The sequence below is a fragment of the Lates calcarifer genome, linkage group LG5, assembly GCF_001640805.2.
Source record: "Lates calcarifer isolate ASB-BC8 linkage group LG5, TLL_Latcal_v3, whole genome shotgun sequence".
Classification (NCBI taxonomy): domain Eukaryota; kingdom Metazoa; phylum Chordata; class Actinopteri; family Centropomidae; genus Lates; species Lates calcarifer.
This window is the reverse complement of record NC_066837.1, coordinates 13,899,290-13,921,015: the sequence shown is the minus strand read 5'-3', so window position 1 is coordinate 13,921,015 and position 21,726 is coordinate 13,899,290. Positions and strand designations below refer to the sequence as shown.

At 39.1% G+C, this 21,726-nt stretch overlaps 1 protein-coding gene and 1 long non-coding RNA gene across 22 annotated transcripts; one reads left to right on the top strand and one right to left on the bottom strand.

Annotated features, from left to right (window-relative positions):
* The first annotated feature begins 200 nt into the window (after positions 1–200).
* On the top strand, positions 201–16,068 carry LOC108896473 (mucin-5AC). Of its 21 annotated transcripts, XM_051070608.1 has the most exons (30): positions 201–406; positions 815–879; positions 1,027–1,175; positions 1,304–1,375; positions 1,709–2,908; positions 3,159–3,364; positions 3,772–3,836; positions 3,984–4,132; positions 4,261–4,332; positions 5,416–5,502; positions 5,753–5,958; positions 6,370–6,434; positions 6,580–6,728; positions 6,857–6,928; positions 7,262–7,681; positions 7,834–8,036; positions 8,782–8,846; positions 9,082–9,233; positions 9,356–9,717; positions 10,065–10,129; positions 10,225–10,370; positions 10,486–10,687; positions 11,776–11,799; positions 11,855–12,020; positions 12,368–12,432; positions 12,528–12,673; positions 12,789–13,180; positions 13,414–13,478; positions 13,561–13,706; positions 13,963–16,068. In XM_051070608.1, exons 1-30 carry the CDS (start codon positions 224–226, stop codon positions 14,055–14,057), a joined length of 5,454 nt encoding a protein of 1,817 aa, XP_050926565.1. In that variant the 5' UTR covers positions 201–223; the 3' UTR covers positions 14,058–16,068. The 21 variants fall into 21 exon arrangements, 19 of the variants coding, with proteins under 19 accessions (XP_050926565.1, XP_050926579.1, XP_050926564.1 ...); XM_051070622.1 differs by lacking the exons at positions 11,776–11,799; positions 11,855–12,020; positions 12,368–12,432 and adding an exon at positions 11,237–11,301 and having other exon boundaries at positions 2,822–2,908; positions 10,486–10,889; XM_051070607.1 differs by lacking the exons at positions 11,776–11,799; positions 11,855–12,020 and having other exon boundaries at positions 10,486–10,889.
* LOC127142479 (uncharacterized) lies at positions 2,074–7,566 on the bottom strand. Its single transcript, XR_007813254.1, has 5 exons — positions 7,440–7,566; positions 5,069–5,215; positions 2,706–2,726; positions 2,391–2,600; positions 2,074–2,201 (listed from the first exon to the last, which is right to left on the bottom strand). It is a non-coding gene; the product is annotated as an uncharacterized LOC127142479 (long non-coding RNA).
* Positions 16,069–21,726: the final 5,658 nt, after the last annotated feature.

Sequence of the window (21,726 nt, the reverse complement as noted above, 5' to 3'; positions counted from 1 at the left end):
AATCATGACAAGTTAAGCCCTAGTCATTACAATGTTATCATCTTCTTGGTAAAATGTCAGTTACAATAAAAGCAAAGCTAGAATATGTGTATCTCTATGCATCACAAGTAGTTTCTGTATTTTCTGTATTTGCTATTAGTATAACCTGACATGCTCCAACATCACCACTACCATCAATGAATATTTAATACACTTCTAGGTAATGCAAGCTCTCCTCCTGTAAATGGAACATCAGCACCACCAAGGATTCACAACAATGGACACTTCAGCTGCAACCACAACAGCTACTCCACCACCAGAGCCAAAAATTAAGTTGGGATTCAAGTTGGAAGAGACATTTAAACCACAGCTTACAAACAAATCTTCACCAGAATTCAAAGAATTAGAAGACAAAGTAACCACAGCCGTAAGTTCATAAATATTCCATTGCATTCTTTCTCCCCTTGTTTGTTTTTTTGTGTTGTTCTGTTGTTGTTGTCTGCTTCTTTATACAATCTGATTCCAAATAAATCATGAAAACTTTACATGACGGAACTTCAAAAATCTTGTTTTACACAAGATTCTCAAAATAGATTGAACTATGATCCCTGAAGTGGAGGAAGCATAGGTAATGTCAGAAAAAAAAAAGTTATTGTGGTTAAAGAGAAGAAATTCAACCACTTTTCAAACAGTGATGAACTTTCACGAATAAACATTAGGTAGAAAGGAGAGTAAAAACAAGATAGAATAATTGTGACGTAATGTCAGCTTTCTTGTCTTGTGTATTTTGACATTTCATAACATTTTTTTTCTTTGAATAAAAATTTGCTCACAGCTCAATGCAGTGTATTCAGAAAAATTTGGCTCAAGCTTCAATCGAACTATCATCAAGAGCTTCAGGTATAAATCACTGCTTGTTATTACATTTTTAAGTTTTAAGATTTGTTTTCCTTGTTTGTAACTGCATTGATTAGTCTTTGATTATTAAAGCAAAACCAAATATGACTACAGCATTCAAAAATGACTTAAACAATATTTCTGTTACAGTCAAGGTTCCGTGGTGGTAGATGCTGAGCTGATATTCAATAATGTAACCATGCTACCAAATGGCAGTTCTGCGGCTCAAACTTTGCAAGATGCTGTTTCCAGCTCAAATTTTTCCCTCAGTGTCAATGCAACATCTATTACTGCAGCAGGTAAGACTTCATGACATCATAAAATGTCAAATTTTGTAAATGATTATTGCAAGCCCGTACTGAATATATGATGATGTGAATATGTTCAAAGACAACACAATCACACATTTGTTATTTATTATCTTCAGTTGTGTTAGCACCGACTCAAGCCCCAGCCACAGTTGCACCTTCAACACTGATGAGTACAACTCCCACAACAGGTATTATCATGATACAACCAGTCCATGAAATGTTCACTCTGTTCTCTTAAACAGATCAAATGCTGTTGCTTACTCATTACTCAGCACAAACACAATGTAGTTATCACAGTTCAGTGTAACTTGCTGTCATGACAACAAAATTTCTAGTAACCATGTATCCTAGTATCTAAACACAACATCCAGTTAATGGATCAGGGGGACTCACCAATTTTACCACCACTTTTATAATATGAAATACTCTGCCAAAAAGCAATCAGTGGTTATAGACACTAATCAGATGTGAAGTAAAATGTGTTATTCTTATTAACTTGATTAAAACATTTCTATCACTAGTCAATGCAACCTCAACACCAGTCAACATGACCTCACCACCACTCAACACAACCTCACCACCACTCAATGCAACCTCACCACTAGTCAACCCAACCTTACCACCATTCAATGCAACCTCAGCACCAGTCAACATGACCTCACCTCCACTCAACGCAACCTCACCACCAGTCAACATGTCCTCACCACCACCCAACGCAACCTCACCACCAGTCAACATGACCTCACCACCACTCAATGCAACCTCACCACTAGTCAACCCAACCTTACCACCATTCAATGCAACCTCAACACCACTCAACATGACTTCACAATCACTCAATGCAACCTCACCACTAGTCAACCCAACCTTACCACCATTCAATGCAACCTCAACACCAGTCAACATGACCTCACCACCACTCAACGCAACCTCACCATCACTCAATGCAACCTCACCACCAGTCAACATGACCTCACCACCACTCAACGCAACCTCACCACTAGTCAACCCAACCTCACCACCAGTCAACATGACCTCACCACCACTCAACGCAACCTCACCACCAGTCAACATGACCTCACCTCCACTCAATGCAACCTCACCACTAGTCAACCCAACCTCACCACCAGTCAACACAACCTCACCACCACTCAATGCAACCTCACCATTAGTCAACCCAACCTCACCACCAGTCAACATGACCTCACCACCACTCAACGCAACCTCACCACCAGTCAACATGACCTCACCTCCACTCAATGCAACCTCACCACTAGTCAACCCAACCTCACCACCAGTCAACACAACCTCACCACCACTCAATGCAACCTCACCACCAGTCAACATGACCTCACCACCACTCAACGCAACCTCACCATCACTCAATGCAACCTCACCACCAGTCAACATGACCTCACCACCACTCAACGCAACCTCACCATCACTCAATGCAACCCTACCACCAGTCAACATGACCTCACCACCACTCAACGCAACCTCACCACCAGTCAACATGACTTCACCACCACTCAACCCAACCTCACCACTAGTCAACCCAACCTCACCACCACTCAATGCAACCTCACCATTAGTCAACCCAACCTCACCACCAGTCAATGCAACCTCACCACCAGTCAATCCAACCTCACCACCACTCAACATGACTACACCACCAGTCAGTGCAACCTTACCACCTCCAGTTACCACAATTCAATTCCCAGGTAATGCAAACTCTCTCACAGTCTCTCATTTCCACTTTGCTTAGTTTTCCTCACGATCACAACAGCTTCATCACAAATCAATTAAACATTATCATTTTCTAGGTAAAATGACAGTTACACTAAAAAATAAAGTCTCATAACGTGTATCTATACCACTGCTAGTACTGAGTGTCATGTCTATATTTGATAATGCAGCCTGACTTGTTCTAATGTCATATTTATTACAATTGAGCATTTAATACATTTCTAGGTAATGCAAGCTCTCCTCCTGTAAATGGAACATCGGCACCACCAAGAATCACAACAATGGGCACTTCAGCAGCAACCACAACAGCTACTCTACCACCAGAGCCAAAAATTAAGCTGGGATTCAAGTTGGAAGAGACATTTAAACCACAGCTTACAAACAAATCTTCACCAGAATTCAAAGAATTAGAAGACAAAGTAACCACAGCCGTAAGTTCATAAATATTCCATTGCATTCTTTCTCCCCTTGTTTGTTTTTTTGTGTTGTTCTGTTGTTGTTGTCTGCTTCTTTATACAATCTGATTCCAAATAAATCATGAAAACTTTACATGACGGAACTTCAAAAATCTTGTTTTACACAAGATTCTCAAAATAGATTGAACTATGATCCCTGAAGTGGAGGAAGCATAGGTAATGTCAGAAAAAAAAAGTTATTGTGGTTAAAGAGAAGAAATTCAACCACTTTTCAAACAGTGATGAACTTTCACGAATAAACATTAGGTAGAAAGGAGAGTAAAAACAAGATAGAATAATTGTGACGTAATGTCAGCTTTCTTGTCTTGTGTATTTTGACATTTCATAACATTTTTTTTCTTTGAATAAAAATTTGCTCACAGCTCAATGCAGTGTATTCAGAAAAATTTGGCTCAAGCTTCAATCGAACTATCATCAAGAGCTTCAGGTATAAATCACTGCTTGTTATTACATTTTTAAGTTTTAAGATTTGTTTTCCTTGTTTGTAACTGCATTGATTAGTCTTTGATTATTAAAGCAAAACCAAATATGACTACAGCATTCAAAAATGACTTAAACAATATTTCTGTTACAGTCAAGGTTCCGTGGTGGTAGATGCTGAGCTGATATTCAATAATGTAACCATGCTACCAAATGGCAGTTCTGCGGCTCAAACTTTGCAAGATGCTGTTTCCAGCTCAAATTTTTCCCTCAGTGTCAATGCAACATCTATTACTGCAGCAGGTAAGACTTCATGACATCATAAAATGTCAAATTTTGTAAATGATTATTGCAAGCCCGTACTGAATATATGATGATGTGAATATGTTCAAAGACAACACAATCACACATTTGTTATTTATTATCTTCAGTTGTGTTAGCACCGACTCAAGCCCCAGCCACAGTTGCACCTTCAACACTGATGAGTACAACTCCCACAACAGGTATTATCATGATACAACCAGTCCATGAAATGTTCACTCTGTTCTCTTAAACAGATCAAATGCTGTTGCTTACTCATTACTCAGCACAAACACAATGTAGTTATCACAGTTCAGTGTAACTTGCTGTCATGACAACAAAATTTCTAGTAACCATGTATCCTAGTATCTAAACACAACATCCAGTTAATGGATCAGGGGGACTCACCAATTTTACCACCACTTTTATAATATGAAATACTCTGCCAAAAAGCAATCAGTGGTTATAGACACTAATCAGATGTGAAGTAAAATGTGTTATTCTTATTAACTTGATTAAAACATTTCTATCACTAGTCAATGCAACCTCAACACCAGTCAACATGACCTCACCACCACTCAACACAACCTCACCACCACTCAATGCAACCTCACCACTAGTCAACCCAACCTTACCACCATTCAATGCAACCTCAGCACCAGTCAACATGACCTCACCTCCACTCAACGCAACCTCACCACCAGTCAACATGTCCTCACCACCACTCAACGCAACCTCACCACCAGTCAACATGACCTCACCACCACTCAACCTCACCACTAGTCAACCCAACCTCACCACCACTCAATGCAACCTCACCATAGTCAACCCAACCTCACCACCAGTCAACATGACTTCACAATCACTCAATGCAACCTCACCACTAGTCAACCCAACCTTACCACCATTCAATGCAACCTCAACACCAGTCAACATGACCTCACCACCACTCAACGCAACCTCACCATCACTCAATGCAACCTCACCACCAGTCAACATGACCTCACCACCACTCAACGCAACCTCACCACTAGTCAACCCAACCTCACCACCAGTCAACATGACCTCACCACCACTCAACGCAACCTCACCATCACTCAATGCAACCCTACCACCAGTCAACATGACCTCACCACCACTCAACGCAACCTCACCACCAGTCAACATGACTTCACCACCACTCAACCCAACCTCACCACTAGTCAACCCAACCTCACCACCACTCAATGCAACCTCACCATTAGTCAACCCAACCTCACCACCAGTCAATGCAACCTCACCACCAGTCAATCCAACCTCACCACCACTCAACATGACTACACCACCAGTCAGTGCAACCTTACCACCTCCAGTTACCACAATTCAATTCCCAGGTAATGCAAACTCTCTCACAGTCTCTCATTTCCACTTTGCTTAGTTTTCCTCACGATCACAACAGCTTCATCACAAATCAATTAAACATTATCATTTTCTAGGTAAAATGACAGTTACACTAAAAAATAAAGTCTCATAACGTGTATCTATACCACTGCTAGTACTGAGTGTCATGTCTATATTTGATAATGCAGCCTGACTTGTTCTAATGTCATATTTATTACAATTGAGCATTTAATACATTTCTAGGTAATGCAAGCTCTCCTCCTGTAAATGGAACATCGGCACCACCAAGAATCACAACAATGGGCACTTCAGCAGCAACCACAACAGCTACTCTACCACCAGAGCCAAAAATTAAGCTGGGATTCAAGTTGGAAGAGACATTTAAACCACAGCTTACAAACAAATCTTCACCAGAATTCAAAGAATTAGAAGACAAAGTAACCACAGCCGTAAGTTCATAAATATTCCATTGCATTCTTTCTCCCCTTGTTTGTTTTTTTGTGTTGTTCTGTTGTTGTTGTCTGCTTCTTTATACAATCTGATTCCAAATAAATCATGAAAACTTTACATGACGGAACTTCAAAAATCTTGTTTTACACAAGATTCTCAAAGTAGATTGAACTATGATCCCTGAAGTGGAGGAAGCATAGGTAATGTCAGAAAAAAAAAATGTTATTGTGGTTAAAGAGAAGAAATTCAACCACTTTTTAAACAATGATGAACTTTCATGAATAAACATTAGGTAGAAAGGGGAGTAAAAACAAGATAGAATAATTGTGATGTGATGTCAGCTTTCTTGTCTTGTGTATTTTGACATTTCATAACATTTTTTTTTTCTTTGAATGAAAATTTCCGCACAGCTCAATGCAGTGTATTCAGAAAAATTTGGCTCAAGCTTCAATCGAACTATCATCAAGAGCTTCAGGTATAAATCACTGCTTGTTATTACATTTTAAGTTTTAAGTTTTTTTTCCTTGTTTGTAACTGCATTGATTTGTCTTTGATTATTAAAGCAAAGCCAAATATAACTACAGCATTCAAAAATGACTTAAACAATATTTCTGTTACAGTCAAGGTTCCGTGGTGGTAGATGCTGAGCTGATATTCAATAATGTAACCATGCTACCAAATGGCAGTTCTGTGGCTCAAACTTTGCAAGATGCTGTTTCCAGCTCAAATTTTTCCCTCAGTGTCAATGCAACATCTATTACTGCAGCAGGTAAGACTTCATGACATCATAAAATGTCAAATTTTGTAAATGATTATTGCAAGCCCATACTGAATATATGATGATGTGAATATGTTCAAAGACAACACAATCACACATTTGTTATTTATTATTTTCAGTTGTGTTAGCACCGACTCAAGCCCCAGCCACAGTTGCACCTTCAACACTGATGAGTACAACTCCCACAACAGGTATTATCATGATACATCCAGTCCATGAAATGTTCACTCTGTTCTCTTAAACAGATCAAATGCTGTTGCTTAGTCATTACTCAGCACAAACTCAATGTAGTTATCACAGTTCAGTGTAACTTGCTGTCATGACAACAAAATTTCTAGTAACCATCTATCCTAGTATCTAAACACAACATCCAGTTAATGGATCAGGGGAGCTCACCAACTTTACCACCACTTTTATAATATGAAATACTCTGCCAAAAAGCAATCAGTGGTTATAGACACTAATCAGATGTGAAGTAAAATGTGTTATTCTTATTAACTTGATTAAAACAATTCTATTACTAGTCAATGCAACCTCAACACCAGTCAACATGACCTCACCACCACTCAACGCAACCTCACCATCACTCAATGCAACCTCACCACCAGTCAACATGACCTCACCACCACTCAACGCAACCTCACCACTAGTCAACCCAACCTCACCACCAGTCAACATGACCTCACCACCACTCAACACAACCTCACCACCAGTCAACATGACCTCACCTCCACTCAATGCAACCTCACCACTAGTCAACCCAACCTCACCACCAGTCAACATGACCTCACCACCACTCAACACAACCTCACCACCAGTCAACATCACCTCACCTCCACTCAACGCAACCTCACCACTAGTCAACCCAACCTCACCACCAGTCAACGTGACCTCACCACCACTCAACGCAACCTCACCACCAGTCTCAACCATGTCACCTCTAGGTAATCCAGTCTACCACACTCAGCTGATTTTACTTTTCATATAGCATCAGCATCACAACATATTATTTCTAATTTCAGGTAATATAATATTTGACAGTTGTTGTTAATAATACTTCAAATTTGGTAACAGTTCATATTTAATGTACTCCTAGGTAATGCAACCTCCCAACCAATAACTGGAACATCAGCACAACCAGTTATCACAACTGTTATCACAACTCAGACAACAACAGATGCCCCATCTGCAGAATCAAAGATCATGTTGGGATTTAAGTTGAAGCAAACTTTTACAAAACAACTTGCAAACCAATCCTCTGATGAGTTCAAAGCATTGGCAAACAAAGTAAAAAGGACAGTAAGTACAATGACATTTCTTATTATCCTTTTAATCTCATCCTATATAAAATGTGTAATTATTATGAATTGGGCAGGATGGTGGTGCAGTGGTTAGTACTGTCGCCTCATAGCAAGAGGGTTCCCCCAGTTCGAGCCCAGGGCTGTTATGTATGGAGTTTGCATGTTCTCCCTGTGACCCCCGTGACCCTTCACAGATAAGTGGTAAAGATAATGGATGGATTATTGTGAATTATTGAACAAAACTATCAGGAATTGTATGAGTATATACAGGAACTATATTTAATGTAATTATTTACCAGTTACTTTGCATATGTGCAGGACAGCCAAGTGAATGTTACATTATGGCATATCCAATGCAGAATCCAGTGGCTGTTTAAAGGTTCATCCATCACAGGAAACAGCTTGAAATCATTTTAGGGGCAATGACAAGATATATTCACAAAGTAAGGAAGGTAGTGTCAGAACATGAATGAGAACCACTCCTGCAGCACTTATGAAGTTGATACATTAATGAGAAGGTGATAAATGAGAAAAACATGGCTATGTACCAATAGTTTGGAAAATAAATGACTGTTTGACTATAGTGTGATAACTAAAATGTATACAGGGGGACAGGGGAAACATGGATTATGCAGCTTTGACCTAAAAAGAAGAATGAATAGCCAAAATGACACATTAGTGTTGTGACAGAAATTCTCTTCCAACTCTCATCCTGCTCTTTAACTGTGTTTCAATTTCCCCAGCTTGATGATGTCTATTCAAAACAATATGGAAGTCGTTTCCTTCGATCTGAGATAAACTCTTTCAGGTATGTGGCATCACACTTAATCTGACATCCAAGAAAGAAAATAAATGTTTCTATGGCATTGTATTAATTACAATTTAGCCAGCAAATTCAAGTATAAGCTATCCTTAACTAGACATCAAAGTTTTCACTTGCTTAATTAATCATTTTAACATCACGTCTGCAACATATTTTCAATTTATCTTTGGATATAACAAATCACATACAATAATTATATTAACACTATTTTCTCTTGCAGTGAAGGTTCAGTTGTGGTAAATGCTGAGCTAATATTCCAAAATGCCAGCTCAGTCCCAGAAAACAGTGCTGTGGCAAATGTACTGGCGGAGGCAGCGTCCAACAGTTCCAACTTCTCCATTCCACTGAATGTAACAAGCATTGTTGCAACAAGTAAGAGTTGTTTTATAAATTTCGTTTTTTGTTTTGTGAAATACAGTATGTAGAGTTGCATTTCTTTTCCTTCTCCCTAAGCCCCTGCAATTGCTAAAACAATCTGAATTTCATTGTTACAGGAATAAGTACACCAACAGCCGCACCTACATCTGTTCCTACTATGCCTATCACCTCAGCTGCTGTCAATGCTACAGCTGCTCCATCTGCTGCCCCTAATGCTACAACTGTCCTGACTACAGTTCCAACTGCTGCTCCCAATGTTACAGCTCCTCCAACCGCTGCTCCTAATGCAACAGCTGCCCCTACAGCTGCTTCCACAGCTGCACCAACTACGTCAACCACCACTACATCAACAAATCCTCCTACATCCAGTGAGGGAACCCTGGGTCTTGCATTCAGTCTCAACCAAACATTTACATCAGATCTCTCAGACTCATCCTCAGCTGCATTTAAGTCTTTAGCTGCATCAGTGGTCAAAGAGGTAAGATGTGTCTGTAGGCTATTATAACACCAAGCTTTTTACCACAAAAACATTCTATTGAAACGTTACTCTGTGAAAATGGTATTCTATGACTATCAGAAGATAAAGAGATATTTTAAATATTACTGCAGAAATTAGTCAAGTTGCTAATGTAAGTTGATGTAGGTTAAAGACAGATTGAGTCCAGATCCCAGTATGGCTCCTTCTCCAATGTTTTCACAACTAAGCAAAACCCTTCCCCTCATGTTCAATCAAGAAATGTGTGAATTTGTGATAAAATGTTCATCAGTGCTTGTGGCCATTTGTTGTGTTTCTTTATTGCAAGTGACTGTAATTTTCTCTTCCAGGTAAACAAAGTAGGTCAAAAGGTGTATGGATCATCTTACAGTCGCTCTATTGTCAACAAGTTCACGTAAGACAAAAATTTCAGTAATTGTCTAATTTTTGCTAGATGTGTGCTGGTCACTTGCTTTTACCAAGTGTTACTTTCTGTCTCTGTCTCTGTAGGAGTGGATCAGTGGATGTCGACATGACTCTTGTGTTCACTAATAAAAACTCAGTTCCTTCAGCAAGCAATGCAACTTCAGAATTCAGCAGTGAACTCACTAGCAGCTCTTCCTCCCTGAACATTGTATCAGGCAGTGTTCGTGCAAGTAAGTAATTGTAGATTTAAAAATCTAATTTTATCTGTGTTATTGGTCTAATCAAATTAAATTAAACGAGTGTTACAGTGTCATATTAACTGAAAAATTATTTGTATTGGTGCAGCTTCCTCTTCTTCTTCCACCGCTGCACCTAATGTTACAGCCACCCCAACTGCAGCTCCAACTGCAGCTCCTAATGCTACAGCTGCTTCAACTGCAGCTCCAACTGCAGCTCCAACTGCAGTTCCTAATGCTACAGCTGCTTCAACTGCAGCTCCAACTGCTGCTCCTAATGCTACAGCTGCTTCAACTGCAGCTCCAACTGCAGCTCCTAATGCAACAGCTGCCCCTACAGCTGCTTCCACAGCTGCACCAACTACGTCAACCACCACTGCATCAACAAATCCTCCTACATCCAGTGAGGGAACCCTGGGTCTTGCATTCAGTCTCAACCAAACATTTACATCAGATCTCTCAGACTCATCCTCAGCTGCATTTAAGTCTTTAGCTGCATCAGTGGTCAAAGAGGTAAGATGTGTCTGTAGGCTATTATAACACCAAGCTTTTTACCACAAAAACATTCTATTGAAACGTTACTCTGTGAAAATGGTATTCTATGACTATCAGAAGATAAAGAGATATTTTAAATATTACTGCAGAAATTAGTCAAGTTGCTAATGTAAGTTGATGTAGGTTAAAGACAGATTGAGTCCAGATCCCAGTATGGCTCCTTCTCCAATGTTTTCACAACTAAGCAAAACCCTTCCCCTCATGGGCAATAAAGAAATGTGTGAATTTGTGATAAAATGGTCATCAGTGCTTGTGGCCATTTGTTGTGTTTCTTTATTGCAAGTGACTGTAATTTTCTCTTCCAGGTAAACAAAGTAGGTCAAAAGGTGTATGGATCATCTTACAGTCGCTCTATTGTCAACAAGTTCACGTAAGACAAAAATCTCAGTAATTGTCTAATTTTTGCTAGATGTGTGCTGGTCACTTGCTTTTACCAAGTGTTACTTTCTGTCTCTGTCTCTGTAGGAGTGGATCAGTGGATGTCGACATGACTCTTGTGTTCACTAATAAAAACTCAGTTCCTTCAGCAAGCAATGCAACTTCAGAATTCAGCAGTGAACTCACTAGCAGCTCTTCCTCCCTGAACATTGTATCAGGCAGTGTTCGTGCAAGTAAGTAATTGTAGATTTAAAAATCTAATTTTATCTGTGTTATTGGTCTAATCAAATTAAATTAAACGAGTGTTACAGTCTCATATCAACTGAAAAATTATTTGTATTGGTGCAGCTTCCTCTTCTTCTTCCACCGCTGCACCTAATGTTACAGCCACCCCAACTGCAGCTCCAACTGCAGCTCCTAATGCTACAGCTGCTTCAACTGCAGCTCCAACTGCAGCTCCAACTGCTGCTCCTAATGCTACAGCTGCTTCAACTGCAGCTCCAACTGCAGCTCCTAATGCAACAGCTGCCCCCTACAGCTGCTTCCACAGCTGCACCAACTACGTCAACCACCACTGCATCAACAAATCCTCCTACATCCAGTGAAGGAACCCTGGGTCTTGCATTCAGTCTCAACCAAACATTTACATCAGATCTCTCAGACTCATCCTCAGCTGCATTTAAGTCTTTAGCTGCATCAGTGGTCAAAGAGGTAAGATGTGTCTGTAGGCTATTATAACACCAAGCTTTTTACCACAAAAACATTCTATTGAAACGTTACTCTGTGAAAATGGTATTCTATGACTATCAGAAGATAAAGAGATATTTTAAATATTACTGCAGAAATAAGTCAAGTTGCTAATGTAAGTTGATGTAGGTTAAAGACAGATTGAGTCCAGATCCCAGTATGGCTCCTTCTCCAATGTTTTCACAACTAAGCAAAACCCTTCCCCTCATGGGCAATCAAGAAATGTGTGAATTTGTGATAAAATGTTCATCAGTGCTTGTGGCCATTTGTTGTGTTTCTTTATTGCAAGTGACTGTAATTTTCTCTTCCAGGTAAACAAAGTAGGTCAAAAGGTGTATGGATCATCTTACAGTCGCTCTATTGTCAACAAGTTCACGTAAGACAAAAATCTCAGTAATTGTCTAATTTTTGCTAGATGTGTGCTGGTCACTTGCTTTTACCAAGTGTTACTTTCTGTCTCTGTCTCTGTAGGAGTGGATCAGTGGATGTCGACATGACTCTTGTGTTCACTAATAAAAACTCAGTTCCTTCAGCAAGCAATGCAACTTCAGAATTCAGCAGTGAACTCACTAGCAGCTCTTCCTCCCTGAACATTGTATCAGGCAGTGTTCGTGCAAGTAAGTAATTGTAGATTTAAAAATCTAATTTTATCTGTGTTATTGGTCTAATCAAATTAAATTAAACGAGTGTTACAGTGTCATATTAACTGAAAAATTATTTGTATTGGTGCAGCTTCCTCTTCTTCTTCCACCGCTGCACCTAATGTTACAGCCACCCCAACTGCAGCTCCAACTGCAGCTCCTAATGCTACAGCTGCTCCAACTGCAGCTCCAACTGCAGCTCCTAATGCTACAGCTGCCCCAACTGCAGCTCCAACTGTTGCTCCTAATGCTACAGCTGCCCCAACTGCAGCTCCAACTGCGGCTTCTACTGTGACATCCACTTCCACCACTACAACAACTACGACAGCTACAGAAACCACCACCACTGCATCAACAAATCCTCCTACATCCAGTGAGGGAACCCTGGGTCTTACATTCAGTCTCAACCAAACATTTACATCAGATCTCTCAGACTCATCCTCAGCTGCATTTAAGTCTTTAGCTGCATCAGTGGTCAAAGAGGTAAGATGCCTACACACAGTGTATTTCTAATAACAATACCTCCAACTGCAAATATCCCCTAAACTTAGATTGAGCCCAGATCCTAGTACTACTCACTCTCCAATGTCTTATACCTTAGCAACCCCCCTTCTTTGAAGGCTAATCAAGAAATTTGATTGCTCTTCTAGCATTTCAATAAGTACTTATTGCTATCTGTTGTATTTGCATTACATGACAGTAATGTTGTCTTTCAGTTAAACAAAGTGGGGAAAAGGCTGTATCCATTATCCTTCCTTCGCTCCATCGTTAACTCATTCACGTAAGACTTAATTTCAAACATTGGCTCATTTTTGCTAATATTTACTTCACTAAATTTTTACTTTTTGTCTTTGTAACTGTAGGAGTGGATCAGTAGTCGTCAACTCAACTCTTGTGTTCAAAGATAGTAACTCAGTTCCCTCTGCAAGCAATGCAACTTCACAATTCAGCACTGAACTTATGAGCAACTCTTCCTCCCTGAACGTTATACCAGGCAGTGTTTCTGCACGTAAGTTATTGGTTGATTCAAAAGTCAAACTTTATGGATTTATGATTTACATTTGTTAATCTATTAAATAATTTAAAGCATGTTGATATATCATATTTGTAATATTCTGGTAATTTTAAATCTAAAAGTAAAACAAAGGCACAGGTTTGGGGTCTAGCTTTCTTTTGGGCCCTGTTTTGATCTTGTGAAGTTACCTTTAATCCAGAGAATTTCACTACTTACTTCTGTTACTTACTTCTCACTTCTAATATTTCAGAGTCAACATCTTCATCAAGCAGTGCTCCTCGGCCCACGATGGGCTCATGGGCAGTCTTTTCACTAACACTGGTGGCTGTGGCACAGATTCTATAGCCAGTATCCAAGGCAGATGATCAATAGCTTTTACTGGACTATCAAGTGTGGGAAAAAGCAAGACATGACAAGTGTGCATTATGAAATTTACCAATACATTATGTGGTAAAAGGATATGTGCTGTGTGTCAAAGATTGAGAAAATCTTTCAGTATTTTCCACATTTGATGTTACAGTGTTTCAATTCCATTTTTATTTAAAGTAATCATTACGATTTTAAGACCAAAAATACCATAATTGACTTGGCAATTCTGTTGCAGTTGCTTTTCATTGCATTTGTTTTGTAAATGCTTTATATGGTATTTTTCATTGTGGTATTGTTAACGTTTTAAAAATACAAGAGGATAATGTGCTAAATATTTATTTCAAAGTAAAAGTATAGTATGATTCAAAAAGATACAGTTTACAGCCAGTGCTATTTTTCAGTGCCAATGAAGGAAGAATTGTAAACACAGAGTGGTATCAAAAGCTAAGGGTGTGGAGATAACATGATCTTGATGCTGGAGACCAGTAATTCATATTCTGTCTGAGACCAACCATTAATGTCAGAGCTTTTAAACATTTTGAACCATGAACATGATCTTTACCTGACCATTACCATGTAACTTTGCATAGCTAATCATAATGACAACACAGCTGCCATGTTAGCATACTTTAGGGAAAACTTATAGCATCGAACATCCAAAGGTTGCCACTGAACATTATGTCAGGCTTTTCAGAATCACCCAGTATCAAGTGAATAGTATGGCATGGGTTTTACATGACTTGCTGAATGCTGGTCTAAAAATGCCCAAGTACTGGATGCGCCTGTATAAGCATGTATCATATGTTAAGGCTGAGTCATTACTATAGTGGCCTGGAATCAAGCTCCAGCCTGGGCCCTTTGCTGCATGTCATTCTCTCTGTCTCTTCCCTCTTTTTCCTCCACTGTCACTATCAAATAAATAAGAAATGCCAGTAAAATAACTTAAGAAAAATTCCAGGTACTATCATATCATTTATAAAGACTACTGATTTTAATTGATTGACGGTTCATGTTGAATACTGGTTCTTCCTGTGTGTCTATGAAAACAGAAATACTAAAAATATGCATCTTTGTTGATCAAGTATTAAAATGTTACGTTTAAAATTGCTTTGTTCATTAAAAAAATGTTCCCTTTTATATTAATAAGTCAAAAGCATTACATATTTAAACATTTAGAATTAATAGTGTGATGGATATGTTTCATATCAGTTTGTGATTGGAACTGAGTAATTTTTAAAGATATGTCTCTAAGTGTCAACCACAAGGTTTATGATCTCATATGTCTGTCTTCACCACCTTAAATCTTAAACAACAAGGTGACAGCATTGAAAGTGTGCTTTTGATTATAGTCTCACATAAGAACCCATTATAATGATGGTACCTTGCTGCTGCTTGGCCTGTGACTGCATTATCTGGTGCGTAATCTCTAGAATGGTGACCACATCCTGCATTTGACATACAGAGAACAATAATAAGTTTAATACGGTCAAAGCAAGCAAGCTCATAGAGATGGTTTAATTATTTCTTTAATGGCTAATTGTGTTAGGTTTGGGGTTTGAGGAATCATTTATCTAAGCAAAAGACTGTGACTGTTTGTGCATATAAAATATTGTATACATGATATTACTGATGATGAACGTACAATCCAGTTATTTCTATTAGCAGTGACTTGACATTTTCTCATGCTGTACATGCAGTAAGAATGGCACACCAGAAGAGGGCTGCATTGCCCCGAAAATGACTCAGACTTGTGTGTGTGAATTGCTTTCATAGTCAAGGTCACACAGCCCTAACATTACTCCCAGCTATGACCATGACTTTCCATGAAAGGGAAAAAACAAGAATCAATGGGGAAAAACAAGAACAATAGAATGAAGAATAATTTATCTGAATTTATTTGCCTTTGAGGAGCCAAGTCTGTATGGACTTTTTGTAGTCCTCCATATAAAAACCTAAGAGAAAGAAATTAAATCTGAAATTACTGTTATGCAGATGTGTTTTCACGTTATTTCTCATTTTACTTCTTGCTGTCTTAGCAGATGTTTTATACCTTAAGACATACTGAATCCGTACACCATAATGGCCATAATAATAACGATAGCTTATCGATCAAAGGTGATTGGAATTACAGGAAGAAAATGTGTAAAACCAGAAGAAGCCTGTTCCTTCAATGAAAATAAAAATACATCTAGCGTCTTTATTAACATTAAATTGGATCAACCATTATAACCAACCAGACGTCATTAAATGGCTATTATGGTCAGTTATGGAAATCAGTATACTGATGGTCCAGTACACTGCAAGTTACGTTTATGAACCCATTTAAATATAGTATGTTGCGAATCCTTATAGCGGTGCTGGCTTACATAGATTAGTTAACATTACTTGGTTATCTACCTATGTACTTTTCACCAGTCAAAAGGAAGCAATGATGTTACTGTGCCAGTGGGAGGTAGCAATGCACTAAACTGTGCAACTGTGTCTGTCAAAAGAGAAGAAGTAAAAGAAAAAAGAAGAAATGGCTAGGGTCTGAGCATGTGCAGTAGCGAACGCTCCTGTGTGCACTCCATGTGCTGAGGTCAAATGGCTCAGGGAAATTTGGCTGCTGAATCAGTGTGGAAAGGGGAAACTGCTTGGATTTGGACCATTTCATAAACTCTCGTGTTATTCTCTGAATAATAGTTCATGAATTTATGTTTCATACAGTTCCTGTTGTTGGCAAGCATTAGCTAATGTTTACTGTAGGTTTACTACATATTAGCTGGCTTAGCTAACAGGCACTGAGCAATATTCTACCAAAGTTGTTGAGGCATGTTTTGGTGGAAAAGACTAGCTTTGAATTCCCACCATCATCTCTAGATCGCCTGATAAACAATTTTAACTACTCCAAATTGAAAGCAGAAAGTCCCAAATTTGAAATGCTGAGGCAACTTTTTTATCCCCAACTAGACGTGTTTTGGTTGAAGGTTGGAAATTCATAATGGAAATTTCAAGTTACAAACAAGTGAACGTGTCATTGCAGCAACTGTAAGTTCACTTGTCACTGAAGCTAGGGCATAGGTTGCGTTATTCATGTGATGGTTACATAGCTACATATTTTTTTCTTTCACACACAGCATGAGTGAACACAACAGTTAGTTTACTTTTAGTTGAGTCTCTGTTGCCTTTCTTTGTTTAATGACAACAGAGTCTTTTCAACATGCTAACACACAATCATAGTCAAATTTATATAGACTCGAGAAGCCATCAGCTACATGCAGCCTTACTTCAACTCCAGTGGTAAAGTCTGCAAAGCTGCAGTTGTTCATTGCTTTTTGTATTTTCTTGCCCCCCGTACTCCCTAAATACTTGGTATACAATCAATGTGCAGTATTTACATTGTTAAATGGGGAGTATGCAAGGTATGGGGTGATTTTTCAGGTATTATTATGTATTTGGGTATAAGAGGTGGGTGGGGATGATGAATGGCTGATGGCCTGACTGTGCCATGGGTGAGAGCTGTCTCTTAATCCTTGTGTCTCCCTTAAAAAAAAAAAGTTACACTGATGTCCTTGGAGAACAAAAATGTCTACATCAAAAATCTGCCATAAAGATACTGGAAATGAAAAAAACCCTCACAAAAAATCAATTAATTTACGTATACTAAACATTAAAGGGAATGAATTATCCCTTTCTGGAATATGGCAATATCTAGCAACATGATTGATTTTGATGGCAGAGTTTAATGATTAGCACTATGTCAGTGGGTGCTTGACTCTCTGTAGGTTGTCTTGCTATTGTAATAATCAACTTGCAAAACATCTCAAGTAATCCAGTTCATTTATTGTCAGAAATTAGAATAAGGATTAATCCTTTGCATTTTTTAAAAATTGATGAACTGCGATGGATTGGCTCAAGAAATACACATCATGTAAGATACATGCCTTATATTTTGTACAAACTACAATAAATGTATGTTGTTACCTGTATTGTTCTTAGTATTTTACAGTAGCTCTGGGAATTTGTAGTGTTCTGTCAAAGGACTTACTGTCCCCATAAAGTGAATTTCATTAGATAATATAAATCTAACTTTCTCTCTCTCTTTTTTCTTTTTCTGTTCTTTCTCGCTCTCCCTTTTGTGTGTCACCACTGTCTCCACTTCCTGTAACCATTATTTCAAATTAAAACCCCTCTGCTGAGTTGTGTAATTGTGCCTTTGTGACATTGCAGCAGTGGCAATAATTTTCCAGGGACCAGCCACTGGCACAAAATGTTTATAGCAGAAACACTGCAGATATAAAGTTAATGTCATGGTCCTTATTCAGTTATGAAATCCTACCGTGCCGAGGAGTGTCTTTCTTGCTGGGCTGTTGACAGCATGGTCAGCTGGTTTTAACTCACCAACATCAGTAGTTTACACTATAGCTGTGAGCATCCCGTGATGGGTATGCAGTTCTTGGCAGACAGGTAGAACTTACCTGACACCATGGCTGAGAGTTTCCAAGGGCCAACAGAAACGAGTCATGCTGCCCTGCCTTTAGCTGTCCACTGTTGCTCTGCCCTTCATTTCCATCATGTCTCTGTTGCTGTCACAGTTAGTTTTGTGGTTTGGTCATTTTATGACAAGGCTGTAAAGTTTACAGCCTGCTACTGTGTGTGAACTGTGAGGCAGCTAAAAGAAAAAGGCGGTGATGTGCCATTGACTGACATTTCTGTGAGTCGAATCAGGGTCTTTTAGCATTAGACTTTGCTTATTTATGATAAGTCAAGATTTTTTAAAAAGTATTAACAAGGTCTGAGCTTTAAATGTACATGCATTTTGGGTGCCTGGTAGTTCACCTATTAGAGGTGTATCACATACCAAGTCTGAGTCCTCACCACAGTGGCCAGGGTTTGATTTGGAGGGAGACCCTTGCTGCATGTCATCGCCTCTCTCTCCCCCCCTGCGTTTCTTGTCTCTCTACTGTCAGTATCGAATAAAGCAAACATGCCCCCCAAAAATTGTATAATTTTTTAAAGATGCATATGGAGATGGTGAAAGATGTATTTTCCTTGTTTGACGTGACAACGAAGCAGCAATACATTGAACTAACTCCGTTTACAGTCCATGTCACAGGGTTTCACTGCTGAGCTTAACAGTGCTAAAACTGGTTGCCATGCAGTGGTTTTGTATTCTGCACAAGAAGAAGAATATCTCTCTCCCTTGGATACACTACATAGTATAAGCCAGGAAATTGAAAGTGAGGAAGACTTCAGTACTCATTTCTTTGAGGTTCTTTATTGGAGATCTACAAACTGATCAGAAATTATTTTAGGCGTACTGATGTTCAGAAAACTGCTAAAAGCAGGTATGACTGAAGTGAAAACCTAAAGGATAAGTCTCGAGGACACTGTAGGTAGGACAGATGACACAGTGGACCTGTTCAGACCTGGCACTAACATGCGTCTTTGGTGATCTGATCACAAGTGGACAGCTCAAATCCTCAAATCATGCAGACCCCTCTCTTAGGTGGTCTGGGCCACATCAAAGGGCCATCTCCTCAAATCACGCATCAACATTTTTTTTTTTTTTACTTGATTCACTCAGCAGCTCCTGCCTTGTGGTCTCTCTCTCTCACGCGCACACTGACAACAGACTTATATCTCTCACTCATATTTCTTGTTTCACATGATGTTTGTGTTTATTTGCAGATTGTGTAGGACATTTTGAGAGTTCAGATTTTGCATATTTTGTTCATTACAAACATCTTGTGTTGTTAAAAGCAAGTAATTTGGACAGCTTTATGTTTCTCTTAAGATTTATATTTTGTTGCAAATTATTAGTATATAAACTTAAATTCTAGGCGAAAGTGTGGCAAATTCATGCAAAGTCCAGAATGAGGAATGATATAAGTATAGTCAGTATTACAGTGTTGATAATTAAATGTTTAATCATATGTGATAGGTCACTATTTGCACTCTAGTAGCTGCAACAAAGCACGGGAATCAACCTGTGCTCACTCCACTTTGAGAAACAAAAGAACAGATGTGCAGCCAGTCTACCCTATCTGTAAAGCACACTTGCATTACACATATGAATGTCTGATCTGAAAAAAAAAACTAGTTATTGAGCCAATGTGCCTTTTATTGCACCCTTCATTAAAATCCCTCATGTTTAATTAGAACACATCCGCCACACTTGAGCTACGTCTGTCACTGGCAGAGGCCCAAGGTATTCAAGCTCGGCAGCACTGACTGTGCTCTGCTGCACACTGAAATACTTGAAAGGGATGATGAGCTCCGTTTCAGGGGCATATAGAGTAGAGTGTGAAGCTTCACCAATACAAAGCTCATTTAAAATGTGAAGTCAGTTAGTATTTATGCTATATGTATCTATACTCGCCTCATACAGGTGTGGACAGATTTGTTGTTACCCTTATAGCCTTTTGAAACCATGCTTCATTCCTGAAAAGTGATTAAATCAAAACCAATAGTCTCATATATTCCTGCCTGCCTATAGTATGTGACAGAGAAAACTTATAAAATTGTATACTTATATTATTTATTGTTTATTTTACCAAAATATGCTAAAACTAGCCTGGACGGATTTGTTGGTACCCCTAAAAAAGATGCTTGATGTTTTGTGTCTACAGTTGCAAAAATTATCTAAAAATATAAGGTCCATGGGACTGTAGCCAACCTCCTAGGACCGGGTCCGGCCCCTAAGGAATTTTGTACCGGCCCTTAGAGTGTAGTGTAATTATTTCATACGGATAGTCTCATACAGCGCATGACTATGGCTAATTATACATTCTCTCGTGCAGTCGGAGGTGGTATGCACACGTTTAAGTCATGGTGGAAAAACAGATAGAATTTCTACCTATTTTAGCCGGACATATATTTTGAAGGACCGCACATGACCAATCAAAATCGCCATTCGCGCGCTCGTGCAATGCTCTGCCTCTTCTTTCAAGCATAAAGGTTGGCTAACAGGACAACATGCCGCTCTCTACCCAAAAAAGGAAAGTTGACTCAGAGAACAGGACAATTATAGAGACAGAGAAATACGTGTTTATTGCTGTTGATGCGAATTCTGTGTGCTTAATCTGCAATGAGCGCCTCGTGGTGTGTAAAGAGTATAATTTGAGAAGGCATTTCAACACAACGCATGCTAACTTTAATGCTACTTTCCCACCGGGCTCTGCCGCTCGGAAGCAGAAGATATCGGGGCTTACATTTTGTTATGAGCAAATACGTCGCATATTGTTCCAGGCTTGTACGGATCAAGAGAGAGCAACGGCGGCATCGTTACGAGTGGCATGGATAATGGGAAAAAAAGAAAAAGCCGTTTACAGACTCCGAGACAGTCAAGGAGTGTATGCTGGCATCCATTGATGAGGTGGTAACAGATGAGAAAACCCGAAAAGCGTTATGGATTCAATCAAGCAAATTCCGATATCTGACACATCAAATATGAGGAGAATAGAGTCCCTTGCATCGGACGTTTTCGAGATGGTTTTGGACCAGCTGAGGAAGGCCGAGGTGAGGTTTTTGAACAGTATGATGCAATTAACATGTTATTCGAGCTCGTTTTTCTTAATGTGGTATGGATCAACTGAACTGAATATTCAATATAGACAGATAAGAAAAAAATGCAAAGAGAGGTCAACTGAGGGACTGTTACAGT